The sequence below is a fragment of the Papaver somniferum genome, chromosome 7 (genome assembly GCF_003573695.1).
Source record: "Papaver somniferum cultivar HN1 chromosome 7, ASM357369v1, whole genome shotgun sequence".
Classification (NCBI taxonomy): Eukaryota; Viridiplantae; Streptophyta; class Magnoliopsida; order Ranunculales; family Papaveraceae; genus Papaver; species Papaver somniferum.
The window spans coordinates 77,760,104-77,774,952 of NC_039364.1; the positions used below are offsets into that span (position 1 = coordinate 77,760,104).

A 14,849-nucleotide genomic window follows, 5' to 3' on the forward strand; every position below is an offset into this window, starting at 1 on the left:
TTTACAGAATCTTCACTTGTTGTTGCTGCCAAAGTAAAGATATATCAAGATATTCCTTAAAACTATATTGGATGTTTTTAGTAGCTAAAAATTCGTTTACAAACGGACACATGCTTGTCCTTGGTGCTGCTAGATCAAATGGACACATGCTTGTCATCACAAATATATTGAATGTTTTTAGTATCCTTAAAAATATACTGGATGTTTTTAGTAGCTAAGGTTGAAGAATGGGTTGGTCGACATAAAAAATTGACAAATATGCTTGTCCTTGGTGCTGCTAGATCAATAATGATCTAGTAGCGCTAGAGTAAAATTTTATTGTAATCTTCATTTACTAATATAATGCACAGGTCTTTTATAAAAGATGAGTAAACATTAAGGAATTGAATTCTAAGCTTGAGAAAATTTATCATCATGAGATGGAACCCAAAAAATATTACGCCTAGGCGTTACCCTTTTTACAACGCTTCCATCCGGAAAACCTAGGCAAACCATCGTCTTGGTTTATATTTTAGCTTTCATTTTCAGCCTACGCCAACTTATGGAGGACAAAAATGTTGTTTTTGAACCGAATCAAACACTAAGATGGTAGATTTAACGGCTAATATGGTAGTTTGTTCATGGGATTCAAATTTCTATCGTCCTGTTTGAGAGGGCGCGCGTGGAGTAGCAAGTGTATGTGTCTACTCTTAACTTTTGTAATCTCTTCGGCTGTTAATATATTATGACTTAGCTAAAAAAATGTGTCCACTCTTGCTCTTGTAATTTTTTTCGTTCTTTTTGATGATCGACTCCCATATCGGTTTCCATTTTCTGTTTCATTTTTATTTCAATTGTATTTATTGGGTTAAGGTACCTTTTTAATTACCTTACTTTCAATGAATTCTCTTTTTAACTGATAAAAAAAAATGCTCTTCTCGGGAAATTGGGAACCAGCAACCCCGCCAAGAGCTATTCGATTGCCACATTTGGTACGAGGTAAGCAGTGCCAATTCTGATCGAAACGCTGGACAAGTGAAGAATTTGAGATATACATTTGTCGGCAAACACGGAATTTGGCTAGAGTGTAAAACCGTTTAATGCCAGCCATAATCGAAAAAGAGATGACGAAATCGACGGTCTTAAAATCCTGGCCCACCATAAGACTTAGGGGTAGGTGGAAGATATTGATTTGGGCCCATAACAGAACACGTCTAAGTTTAGTCGGTGCATTGTTAATGAAATTAGAATAAGATCTAATGTTCTAAATTAATTTAAAAAAGAAAAACAACAGTCTTTAACAAAACACAACACTAAGATTCTGACACGTGGAAATCGACAATCCTCGAAACACAAAAGATGATGCTCTATTTGCCCAGGTTTTCACTCACTAACATAAAGAGAGAGAATCAGTCTGGGGAGTAGAAGAACGAAATCCCATTTTATCAGCTTTTTCAGTTCTTCTTCGTTCTTCTTCTTTTACTAGTCTCAATAGAAATCTCTTTGTTTCTGTGAGATCGATTAGCAGAGATGGAGATGTTCTATTACTTAGTGTTTGGAGCTATGTCTGTAGTGGTAGCAGTATTAGAATTCAGCAAAAACAACAAAGATCGGATTAATACTTCTACTGCTTTTAATGCTTTCAAGAATAACTACTTAGTTGTGTATTCTCTTATGATGGGTAAGCTCAGATCTGATATGTTTCTCTATTTTTACATTAACTTGAAATTTCCATTTCGTTTGTTAGTTTTGATGATTAGGTTAGCTGTTGCTTGGATCTAGTGTTTTATTTTCTGATTTAGTTTGTTTCCAGTCATCTTTTTGGAGTGATCTGAAATTTTAATGGTGTAATATAGGATTAGCTGCTTCAGTAGTTTTCTTAGTGTAATGCTGCTGATCTAATGATTATAATGTTGGGTGACAATGTGAGATTGATCTGGTTGATTTTCATCATACTTAGTATAGTCTTATCTTTATTGCACTTTTAATTCTGTCCAAAAAACAAATAGTAATAATTAATAATTCGAAGTGCAATTAAATTGGTAGTTAGATCTGCAATGTAGGTATTTGTAGAAATGCCAAAGCGCGCTTCATGCTTTTAATTGTATCTCCAATTAGTTTCTCTGAAATACTGTTGTAATTCAGTCATTGCCATAGATCTTGATTAACAACTAGAGTGTTTGATATATATTTTAATACTAGTTTTCTAATTATTGTTTTTTTATTTTTTTGTGGCCTATAGCTGGGGATTGGTTGCAGGGTCCATATGTGTACTTCTTGTACAGCCAATATGGTTTCTCAAAGGGAGATATTGGACGTCTCTTTATTGCTGGTTTTGGGTCGTCTATGCTCTTTGGGACTGTTGTTGGGTCTCTAGCTGACAAAACGTAATAGATCAGTTACAAGTGCATTTTATGTTTTTTTATTCTCTCTGTACTAGTAAAATATTGTTTTTATGTGTCGCTTATGACTTTGTAAATGAAACACAGAGGACGTAAGAGGGCCTGCATTACATACTGTATAACATACATCCTGAGTTGTATCACCAAGCATTCACCTCAGTACAAGGTTCTGATGGTGGGTCGTATCTTGGGAGGGATTGCTACTTCCCTCCTGTTTTCAGCGTTCGAGTCATGGCTAGTTGCAGAACACAACAAGGTAAAATTTTGCATCTTTTTCATTGTTTTGGAAATGCAGCTCAGTATGAGTTATTTTCGAAAATCTCAATTAGCTTTGATGGTTTCAAAAGGCTAAGATTAGGTTTTACCACTTCAATTAGTTTCTTCAGGGGTAAAATGTCTTCAGATCAAGTGAAAAAAAAAAGGAAAAAAAGAAGCTCTCGTTTCATTTGGTGTTTATCCTCAATAAGAATTTGGATGATTTATCGTGCATTCTCCGTTGAACTTTGCAGAGAGGTTATGAACAACAATGGCTGTCATTGACATTCTCCAAGGCAATATTTCTTGGCAATGGTCTCATTGCTATTTTTGCTGGGTTGTTTGGCAACATGCTCGCTGATAATTTGGGATTTGGTCCTGTTGCCCCCTTTGATGCCGCTGCTTGCTTTCTCGCCATTGGTATGGCTATTATCTTATCAACATGGAGCGAAAACTTTGGTGACCCCTCTGAAAGCAAGGACTTGCTTACCCAGTTCAGGGGTGCAGCAGTAGCCATTGCTTCTGGTATGTCTCTATCTTCAGTTTAGCCTTCAGAAAACTAAATTGTCGTAGTTTGGGGTAGAATCTGAGAACAGCTTACAAACTTGTTAAAAATTATTTACTTTAGACCTGTATTTTGGACAATGATGCAAATGGCAAGTAGATAAGCAAAAAAATCCCATTGTTGGAATGATTGATCTTTTAAGTCTAACTAGTTTCTTTCTGCGGTACATTCGGGTTTCCTTTTTCTCTTGTTTAAAATCTGTTTTAATATATGTTTCTAATCAGACGAGAAGATTGCACTGTTGGGAGCTATTCAGTCCTTGTTTGAAGGCTCAATGTACACCTTTGTGTTCCTTTGGACACCTGCTTTGAGCCCTAACGACGAGGACATCCCACACGGATTTATTTTTGCAACATTCATGTTGGCCTCTATGTTGGGAAGCTCCATCGCATCTCGATTGATGGCACGCCAAAATCTCAAAGTTGAAGGCTACATGCAGATTGTGTTTGCAGTTTCTGCCTGTACTTTCCTTCTTCCCTTAGTCACTGGTGTAAGATATTTATTCCAGTTCCCCAGCTTTTCTTCATATACCGTGTTCTTCTATATTTTGAAACTCCTGGGTGCATGATTCTAACTGCGGTGTTTCATGTGGAACAGTTCTTGGTACCTCCTTCAGGGGAGAAAGGTGGAAGCATCTCATTTGCAGGGTGTATTCAACTTTTTGGATTCTGTACATTTGAATCTTGTGTTGGCATATTCTGGCCATCAATCATGAAGATGAGATCGCAATACATCCCTGAGGAGGCCAGAAGCACCATCATGAACTTCTTCCGAATTCCTCTCAACATCTTCGTGTGCATTGTGCTATACAATGTAAACACTTGTCACTTTCTGTATTTTCAAAAGCTCTCAGCTTGATATTCTGTTTCTTCGCTATCTCAAGTGATTTTTGAAGATGGTCTATTTCCTGTCATTCAGTAATTATGCTAATGTGTTTCTTGTTATTTTGAAGGTTAATGCGTTCCCGATCACTGTCATGTTTGGAATGTGCTCTATTTTCCTCTTGATGGCGTCCATCTTGCAGAGGCGGCTCATGGTAGTGGCAGAGTTGCACAACAAGTCAAGTAAGTTAATCGCCCATGTATATCTAGTTGAACCTAACAAAGTTCCATCCTAGAGGTCTCGTTTCTATAACCCATTGAGTTCTGCTCGTGTATTCTGTCTCATCTGACTCATGTTTGCTTTGATGCAGAGCCTGAAGACTGGACATCATTGAAGGAGAGGGACACAGAGGCTGAACCCCTGAACATCTAATTGATGTGAAGGTGGCAACCATCAAAGCTTAGACCGGTTCAGGAAAAAATAGGCGATCTTTCTTAACAGTGAGGCGTAGTAATTGCAACAATGCAATTTGTTAGTTTACCATTCCTATAAATAACAGGGGAGATATAGTAGGATGGTTCACAATTCATTAAATTGAGAACAGGTTTTGAAGAAAAATCAGTCTGGTTAAAGAAGAGTTCAGGGCTATTGGTAACAAAGGACAGTTGCAGGAATAATAGGTATTGAAGTAAACTAGGGGCATGGTATGGATTATATTACTTCCTACTGTTATTTTTTGAAACTAAAAGTCCTCTGCTGTAATTTTGGTTTTTATTTGTTTTGTCTAAGTGTGTTTAAGGGTTAATACAACAGGATGTCTAGGGTTTTCTCTCTTTTTTTTCCTTTTTTTTATGTGGAATTGAACACCTGTTACATGATTATTTTTCTTGGAGATTCCAAGATGCGGATCTCTGTTCTGTAAGAACTTTTTATATATAAATAGATATTATTTCTAATCATACGTCAGTCTTTATCTATTTTAAGTTTAAGCATTGCACGCATATCTAATTTACTTCGATTTGAAAAGTTAACAAAAATATCTAATTTACTTCGATTTGAAAAGTTAACATATCTAGGTTAATTCTTTGTCTCGAACCTTGATAAGGGTATATTAATTATATGTCCTCCCTTTTCAAAACCAATAAATATATCCTTATTCAACAATAGATATGTCCCTATTTTTCTATAACCTTATCCATTTAATATTACATTACCTTAATACCCTCATTCATGTAATATTTTTTTTTATTTCAAAATGGAACAAATTTCTTCCTCTACCATTTCACCACCACCACTAGGACCACCATCACCAACATTCAACTACCATTCCACCACCACTGTTCAACAACCACCACCTACCAACCGCCACAACCACCACTCCTTCACCACCACCATTACACCGCCAACAGTCCTCCAGCACCACTAGTCCGCCGCCGCCGCCACCACTAGTTCAGATATTTTTGTATCAACAATAGTAGTTGATCCGTTTCAGTTGGATCCACAAGGGATGTTTATCCATTTCAGTTGGATCAACAGTGGATATTTATCCAATGATGACGGATCAACAGTAAGTGGCATAAAACTGAAATTGATATACCCTTGATAAACAGTAGAAGTTTATCCATTTCACAGTAGAAGTTTATCCATTACAGTTGGATCAACAGTATAAGTTTATCCGTTTTAGTTGGATCAACAATGGATGTTTTATCCATGCTGATGGAAAAATGCTACCATTTCACCAGCTGCAGTTTCAGATCCACCAACAAAACCATTAACCACCATTAATAATCCAAAACAACAACCACCCGCCACCGTCGCCGCCGCCACCATCGGTTCAGATAATTTTGTATCAACAACAGTAGTTTATCCATTTCAGTTGGATCAACAGTGGATGCTTATCCATTTCAGTTGGATCAACAGTGGATGCTTATCCATTTCAGTTGGATCAACAGTGGATGTTTATCCATGATGATGGATCAACAATATAAGTTTATCCATTTTAATTGGATCAACAATGGATGTTTATCCATGCTGATGGAAAAATGCTACCATTTCACCAGCTGCAGTTTCATATCCACCAACAAAACCATCGGCCACCATTTATAATCCATAACAGCAACCGTCACTATTTTCTGTGAAGCTTCAACACCAATTCGAACCACCACCACCATCGCCACCAGAACCACCACCGCCGCTACCATTATCATCCTTACTTCTCTCCTCATAATTCTATATTCCCTGTAATTCCTACACGTTCATCTATTCATTTTAATCACAATCCATTAGAAGCATCAGCCGCTTCAGATTCGAACACACCCATTACTTCTCAGCAACAACAAGTTCATTATCTCCAACATATCCTATTGATTAACACACCATAACCATTTCGAAATCAGTTTTATCGCAGTAGCTCTCAGATCCTCTTTTCTTAATCGAATCGAACCACCAAATCGTTGCTCAAAACTTGATTTCAAAACCTAAAAAATCAGATCTCGTTTCTTTGGGTATGATTTTAAAAATCGATTATAGAAGAAGAAGAAGAAGGTTTCATATGTTGATGATACATCTTGATTAGACAGAAATAACGGAGGTGGTGGTGCTGGTTGTGGTGGAGGCGATCGAGATGGTGGTGCTGGTTGTGGTGGAGGCGATCGAGATGGTGGCGGTGATGAGAACGATGAAGATGGTGGTGGTGAGAGTGACGGAGGTTTATTAGACAGAAATAAAGAAGAAGAATACGTGTGTGTAAATGGGAAGGAAGGTTAAATAAGGAAATTGAACTATTATTTTTTTGGAATAATTTACAATTATACGTTTAGGGATATTTGTAAGTTTTCTAGGGATATTTGTGGAGGCCCATCAAAAGGAGGGACAATAGTTCAATTTCCACCCTTGACAATGGCATTATGCTCCACAACACAGTTCAGCCAACTCGCACTTATCCAATTTCTTCGCTTCTTGGCTAAAACTTTATTCAACCCATACTAAACAGAGGTTCTGTTCACAATTCTTTTCAAGCCAATAAATCGATACACACCCTCCGCTTGATGCATAAAACAGTAAGCCAAAATAAGGGAGGAATGCACCAACAGAACTTAATTAGTTTTAATCTTGGCCGAAGCCTTATTATTACTGCACACTTAGGGTTACACAATTCTTCTTGTTCCGGACACCCAATCCCTTCGCAAGATCAGGCTTATACAAATAATTGTCAGGCAGTTACAAATTTACTTTACAAAAGACAGTTGGCCAACCGTGCCAACTTGCCTAACTCCTTTCCTAAAGCCAACCAAACAGTTCCTAGCCTTAGATATATATCAATGCTTATACAACAGTAGCGTTTGGTGAGTCATGCAACGGCTGAGATACATCCGTTTTTCTAACTAGCGGTTAGGATTTTCTCTCCCCTCCCAGTTTTATCAAATAGTTTTGCGCTATGCTCCTGATCTATGTTATCCCACACCACTGTATTCACCTCCACCGAGATTTTAATAAAGTGTCACACTTCCAATTTCTAGTTTAAGAAAGTGCCACCGTTTTTTTTCAAAATCAATTAAATGCCACAACCGTTATGTTTTCTGTCAAGGCCCACAATACAAGTCTATAGTCGTTGAACAAGTCAAGAAAACATTAATCTTTACCTATTTACCCTCCACAATCCTTAAAGACACCAATTTTGGTCCGTGTGCTAACACCCACTTCTCCGGCTCTGCAGTCTAACCAACTGTAACTCCTAGACCATCTACGTTTCTTCACCTTAGACAATATCACGAGAACAAAGCCCGGCCTGATTTTGCTCAAGATAAACTGAAGTCCAGTCAATGCAAGAACCCCCAAACTTAATCTCACCAGAACCTCACCATTAATCAACACCATTTAATCAAGACAAATCCATAAACCAAGTCTGTTCTTTGCTCAATCTCTCCTTGCACCGATTACAACAGCTCAATCATCTCCACCAATTCTCACTGACTCCATTGATGCCGCTGCTTCGAACTAGACTGCAGTATATCATGACCAACACCAACATCTCGTTTGCTGCCAATTCACTCTCCATCTCGGTTACGATCTCCACCAGCAATTTATAGCACAATCAATTATCTTTATCTATTTCCTCTCAAAACAGACCCAATCTTCATTCATGCAATTTTATCCCTAAATTCCGTACTACAACTCCATAGACATTCAATCAATCCTTTAATTAATCCCTAAATTCCACTATTCAATCAGTCTCTTAATTAATCATCTACTTGGTGTTGCAGACGGGCCAAAATTGGTCTTGGATGTTTTCGTGAGATTGAGAAGGTGTTGGCGGATGGTTTTTACAGTGAACACAACAGTAAAAGCTAGGTCCAAGAGTTCTAGATTCAAATATGTGATTTTGTATGGGATTCTAGGTTTAAATTGGATTTGACCGTAATTGGCCTTAATTGTTTGCTGGAAGATTAATAGAAAGCCAGATGTTGTTGTTGTTCAACCAAGTGGTGAATGGATGATCTCGACATGGTTTGTATGTTATTGAATTTGGGCAGTGAGAAGACGGCAAAGATGAACTTGATGTTGTTGCTGCCGGATGAACTCGACGTGGTCTACCTGTTTGATGAAATGCCCCAAAAAAGGCACGAACTATAGTGACATGATTCAAGGGCATAAATGTCGTTTACTAAGCTAAACTACTGCCACCTATGCACTAGCGGATGTTAACTTTTTTGTGAAAAAAATGGATGGAAAAGATCAAATGTGTGGCACTAAATAAATTGTGAAAAAAACTATGACACTTTCTTAAACATGAAATTGAAAGTGTGACACTTTGGTTTTAGTCCCAACAGTCGGTTATTTGCGAAACGTTCATCGTTTGGCATACACTAACGCACTATTAATTTCTCTTCCATCCTCCGTATCACATCAATTGATAAAATTGGAAAACCAAGAAAATTTCAAGCGAAAAACCTCAAAAAATTATATACCAGAATCGGTTGAATTCCGAATTTCTCATCTCCCCAAAAAATCTCCCAATCGATTATTCACTGTTCTAAGCACTTCAGAGGTATCCAAAACTGCAAAAATAATAAAAATATTCTACACATGAAACAAAGAATTGGGAATCTGAACTCTTGCATTGTAGTTTAACAAAAGAAGAGAAGAGTAAGTTTTCTTCATTTTCAGTATTCTTTTTCTTATATTGATCCTAATTCTTTACTTATCCCTTTATTTTCTTCTTTAGATAACCTATTAATCCATATCCTTCCTATCCAAGAAAAGGTAGTGTTCTCTATTTGATTTTGGTGATTTTCTTATTGTTCATCTATTTGCCATTTTTAGTGTAATTTCGGTGCAGAATATTAGTTAATTTAAACTAAGTTTGTTTTTTGTTTTTATTTTTGAGTCACTGTGAATTATAATCTTTTTGGGTCATGGATAAGATTTGACTACGGATCTCATTTGATATCTCTACCAGTTCCACTATTCTATAATCGTATTTGTGATTTTGTAGTTCTATGACAATTTTTCTTTGAAATACACAATAGGAGTTTTGTGAAAGACCAAATTAATACCACTTTTGCTTTCCTAATTACGCATTTTGAAATATTGCAATTGAACTCTCTTATATCAATTGTGCGTAGAACGTTAAATTTGGGCTATTAGTCAAGTTCACAAATTTAGTACTGTCCAGTACATGCAACTTGACATATTCATGCTCTTACATGGCAGGAAACAAGAGAGTATTTATCAGTTGAACGGACAGTGAGCAGGAGGCCATTCCATGCTCTTCTGGATGTTGGTATTCTTATTGGTAGATGCTTCGAAAAAAAAGAGTTACTTGGAGATATTCACCACAAAACAAATTTGGTGGGCATGTTACTGCATACATGAGGGTAAGAACTTAAATTTTGAAGTTTTTCGTCCATGCAATGAGTAACTTGTTAAATTGTTGTCTCATCTTCCTGCACCCTATCAGTGTCCTTGATGGTTTTAGTACTTGCAGGTGTTAGTGCAGGACGGGCCTAAGAAGTACCCAAATCATTTTAGTCAGTTCATCAAAAAGAAAAAAAAAAGAAAAAAAGGCTGATGGTCTAGAAGAGTTGTACAAGGTCCATGTTGGCCCATATCGTATTTCCTGTTTTGATGTATACCTTAGTTGTACCTTTTTGCTTCATTTTTCAACAATAATGATTTTACCATATTTTCTTCATGATTTTGATTTTTCCAATTTCTTTGTGTATGTTAGAGTATAAGGTGAGAGAGAAGCGGATTTCGCAAATATGAATACAAGGCATCTGAGGCTATGTTGCAGTCCTAATTAATGATGGGATGCGTATAATTGGTGGGGAGATTTTATGGTAATGACTAGGGAATTAACGCTTCATAGGTTCAAATTTTAAAGTTGATTATAGTTTTTTTGTGAATTGAAAGCATGGCCTGATTGTGATGTGGTATAGGTGAAATATGTGTGCTCCCTTCTCCAATTTCATCTCTTTCGCAGTACTTGAACTTTTTGTTTAGGATCCATCTGTGTTATGCTTATGTTATGTTGATTACAATTATATCTGCTGTTTCTGTTTAATGATGACCAGTTTGGTTTCATGGCGTCTAATTTTGTTGTATTTTGTCGGTCTTTTCTTTCTGTCAGTTCTTAAATAATCAAGCTCGAATATAGCAGTCATTTGTCTTGAAATCCAAAAATTTTGACAGTAATTATTTGTATTTCATGTTAGTTTCACGTGAACCCTTTGGATAGCTCCACATGTTTGGTTAAATTTTCTCTCCATGTACATCTTTAGTCTCACTTTAATATATAGTACTCTGATTGAAATGGTGTGTGTTCTTTTTTGTTTTATTTAGCTTCATTCACAACAACATCCTATGCTATACCAAATCATGGCATACTCAAAAGGTAACCATTCTACTACAATTTATACTAGCTCTGCTAAAACTGCTTATTGAAATTTGTGATACTTTATATTTTCTGAAAGATCGATATGAGTCTATCTATTTTCGTTAGTAAAAGAAAAAAAATCAGAATTTGACTAAACTCTGATGATTCCTAAAATAGTAATCATTCTCTAAAATTTTGGTTTGTAGTTGTTTTCCTTATGTTTGTGTTTCTATTTTCCCCCATATATGTTTAGTGTTTCGATTTGGCTAGGTTTTGTTTTAAGTGTTTATTTATTATCACAACATTCTGTAAAAAGTTAGTCTCAATTTATGTTTTTGGTCAATTTTTCAACATATTTGTGTCTTTTGTTAAGATATGTATATTTGCCAAATTATGATGTGAGAGCTTGGTAGACTGTTTCCTTCAATTCCTTTTGTCCCAGAAGAGGACTCATCATTTTTGACATCAAAGTTTATAGTGGATTTTATTGTAAATACTGTGATTGATACTGCAGGTTCAACAAATAAACCATTAACTCGGGATGTTATGTTGGAGGCAATAGATAAAAGGGGAGGGACGTTATTGGAGCTTGGTAGACTGTTTCCTTCAATTCCTTTTGTCCCAGAAGAGGACTCATCATTTTTGACATCAAAGTTTATAGTGGATTTTATTGTAAATACTGTGATTGATACTGCAGGTTCAACAAATAAACCATTAACTCGGGATGTTATGTTGGAGGCAATAGATAAAAGGGGAGGGACGTTATTGGAGCTAAGCCTGCAACATATTGGGTGACCTTAATTTTGGTGTAGCTGGTGTAATTTTGATATTTAATATCTTTATTTGTTAGACTTTTTAAATCTCTCACCCGTAATACTTCATACATAACCGATTCACATTATTATCGTTGGATTGTTCAATGTCTTATCTCAATGCCTTCATTTTTTCTCCATTTCAGTTTTCGCTATCTTTTGGACTTGGTAGCTAGCCGTCTTCGTTGATGTGCTGCTTGGACATGGAACATGAGGTTTTATCTAATGAACACAAGTCTCACTCCTTGATCTTTTGAATGAGTTCCTTAAAAGATTTATCAGGTAAACAATGTTACATTATTATTAATTTTTTTCTGCGAACATTATGTGAAGTGATACTTCGATGTCGAAATTTCAGCATATTCGCCTGGGAACTCCTATGAAAAATTTGAATTTAATATAGCAGTGTACACAGTAATGTGGGAAGTTAGAGGTTATAACTCCACGCCCATGTTAAGTGACGTCTTAGTTTTAGCTAAAAAGAGCTCATAGGTAGATAGATTGAGAAGAATGAAGCAAAGTGATTCAATGTACTCAAACCAACATCTTAGCTACTTCTTTCACCCTATCAACGTACTTTATGGTTTTAGTACTTGCAGGTGTTAGCGAGACGAGCCTGAAAAGTACCCAAATTATATTAGTCAGTTCAACAACAAAAAAAAAGAAGCCTGTGGCTGATGGTCTTAGAAGACTTGTACAAGAAGGTCCCTGTTGGCTTGCATCATATTTCATGTTTTGATGTATGCCTTAGTGGTACCTTTTTGCTTCATTCTTGAACAATAATATTTTTACATGATTATACTAACGATTTTGATTTTCTAATTTCTTTGTGTATGTTAGAGCATAAGGTGAGAGCGAAGCGGTCTTTGTAACATCAATGAAAGGCTTCATCTGAATCAGGTACATTGATAGGGTGAAGGAAGTACTAAAACCATCAACTACAGTAATAAATAATGTACATATACTTAGTAGGAATGTGTAATAATAGCGAATGTGACCCTAGGTGAGAAAGTAGCTAAGACGTTGGTTTAGTGTTATTTGTTTGTTGTTGCATTTGTTATCAGCGATCACACTTCAAAATAGAACTCCCTCACACTACTTTGTAAATGGTATTACAGGGTTTTTTTATGCTACGTATGAATGGTTACTCCGCCAAAATGGAACTTGATAAAATACTTTAGCTTTTAATTTAGGTGGCTTCAGCATATATGAAACCTGTCGGAAGAGGAAGACTTGATAGCATTAACAAAGCTGCACCTGAGGTTTGCAGCCAGAGTTTGTATCTTGACAGTGCCAATGCAACACCAATATTGTGTGGAAGCCGTAATCAGGCGTTTGAGAGATATTTGATAGGGCAGCAGACCAGTTGGAGGAATAACCGTAGTTCTGGGAGGCGCAATCTGACAAACTTTTCCAGTAGTAGAAAAAGGCGGACGTGACAGGTTTCCGGGCCATCTCTGAGGAGCAATTCTTTGGAATAATAACGGTGTACTGAGACTGACACAGAACATAAACCAAAACTTTGAAAAGTATACAGTTTGTAAAATTCCTACTCGAGGACTTGAGGTTGCAGCGTTATAATAAAAGAGCATAAAAATAATTCTGTTGCATAGGAAGGAATGTTTCAAACCTGTATAATTTAGATGGATTTGACTATTGTGAAGTATGGGTATAACTAAATTTTATACTCCCAACAGTTCTGACCTTTAGATTATTTGCAATAGGAGGTTCCAGGTCCGGGAATGAGGAAATGCAGGGGGATGGGTACAAGCGTCAGAAGGCTTTGCAGAGACCTAAGAAAGCTATATATATCTATAACGTGATATTTGGTTGATTGGTATAGTTTACAATTTTACATTCGTTGGTATATACAGTGAAGGTTGAGAAGATATTTACAGAGAGATTAATATTAGAGATTGGAAAATTAGTATACTTTTACTGGAACGAGAACAGAATATCACTTATTTCGAGTCAAGAAGAGATTGGTAGGACGAACCATTGAGATCCATACCACGAGCATGCTCCAGAAACAACAAATTGTTAAGCAGTCAAACAACAAATTGGATAACATAAAAAACAATTTGTTACACCCTAATATATGAATATGATTCAAAAAAAAAAAAAAAAGACAAACAAAACAAAAAAATAAGTTAAAACTACTAAAGGTTGTCTACCACCAAAGCTTAAAATAGTGTGGAATAGCCCGGTACCGGCACGGGCGTGTCATCCCTAGTAAAGTAAACATTTCTTATGTGTAACCAACTCATAACCGTCAAAGTCATGTGCCCGGCACCTGTCATCTAGCCTTGCACAATGATTGCATTCACCAACCAAAGTCCCACAATCATTGCTGAGCATCATCCCCCTAATGATGCAAGTGTGCTAATGCACGTCTTGCTTGCATGCCTGCACGCCGCATGCATACAAATTATATGCCAAACTCATTTGACATCTCTTGATGCTAATCTTGCATCATTGGCCATGTCCAAATCCAGTTTGGCACATGCCATTGCCTAGTTGCAACTCTGAATGCGTCACCGCATTTCTGGCCTATGCCATGTTGCCAATAATGCACAACTGTTGCGCATTATTACTAGGACGCTTGACCAGCCGGTCATAGACCTCCCCTACCAGCTGAACTCGACGCCCTCGCTGATTCTTTTTGCTATAGGTAAGCCTGAATTTGTTCTTCAAATTTCCACAATGTAGTATCCTTCTCCCAGAAGCCTCAGAGTCTGGCAAACCATGCCACTTTATCAGAAAATAAGTTCTCTTATTCTTCTTGCTTTCCCCCTCAACTCGATCATCAAGTATAGCCTCAACTTGCTTGTCGAATTGTGATATGATTACTAGTGGTGCACACTTCACTTGTTGTCTCGAAGTTTCCAGCAAATCAGGATGGTACATTTTTAAGAAGATAACATGAAAAGTGGGATGCACTTTCAATCGTTCCGGCAAAACGAGTCTGTAAGCCACCTGACCAACTCTTTTTGTTACTTCAAGAGGACCGTCATGTCTCGGAATTAGGCCTCTATGCACTGTCTTGCTAGAAATCTTCTTCCAAATTTGGGGTCTTAGCTTCAACAACACCATATCTCCCACCACAAATTCCACATCTCTGCGACATAAATCAACAT

The 14,849-nt window shown here is 36.8% G+C and overlaps 1 protein-coding gene and 1 long non-coding RNA gene across 10 annotated transcripts; both read left to right on the plus strand.

The window, feature by feature from the left end:
• Nucleotides 1-1,368: 1,368 nt before the first annotated feature.
• Nucleotides 1,369-4,982, plus strand: LOC113297692 (molybdate-anion transporter-like). Its single transcript, XM_026546256.1, has 8 exons — nt 1,369-1,660; nt 2,222-2,366; nt 2,469-2,637; nt 2,891-3,161; nt 3,426-3,691; nt 3,799-4,014; nt 4,154-4,265; nt 4,394-4,982. Exons 1-8 carry the CDS (start codon nt 1,510-1,512, stop codon nt 4,453-4,455), a joined length of 1,392 nt encoding a protein of 463 aa, XP_026402041.1. The 5' UTR covers nt 1,369-1,509; the 3' UTR covers nt 4,456-4,982.
• Nucleotides 4,983-7,750: 2,768 nt separating this feature from the next.
• LOC113297693 lies at nt 7,751-13,406 on the plus strand. 9 transcript variants are annotated; one of them, XR_003333595.1, is made up of 10 exons: nt 7,751-9,168; nt 9,736-9,899; nt 10,010-10,115; nt 10,253-10,364; nt 10,867-10,918; nt 11,415-11,492; nt 11,598-11,994; nt 12,303-12,452; nt 12,553-12,612; nt 12,906-13,406. It is a non-coding gene; the product is annotated as an uncharacterized LOC113297693 (long non-coding RNA). The 9 variants fall into 9 exon arrangements; XR_003333593.1 differs by having other exon boundaries at nt 7,752-9,168; nt 12,312-12,452; nt 12,831-13,406; XR_003333592.1 differs by having other exon boundaries at nt 7,753-9,168; nt 12,312-12,452.
• The last annotated feature ends 1,443 nt before the right edge of the window (nt 13,407-14,849 follow it).

What these genes read in the sequence shown, in the direction of transcription:
- LOC113297692 (XM_026546256.1), top strand. Translation starts at nt 1,510, where the DNA reads ATGGAGATGTTCTATTACTTAGTGTTTGGAGCTATGTCTGTAGTGGTA. An exon ending in GGGTCTCTAGCTGACAAAAC is followed by an intron (nt 2,367 to 2,468) that starts GTAATAGATCAG and finishes AATGAAACACAG; the next exon opens with AGGACGTAAGAGGGCCTGCA. An exon ending in AGCAGTAGCCATTGCTTCTG is followed by an intron (nt 3,162 to 3,425) that starts GTATGTCTCTAT and finishes GTTTCTAATCAG; the next exon opens with ACGAGAAGATTGCACTGTTG.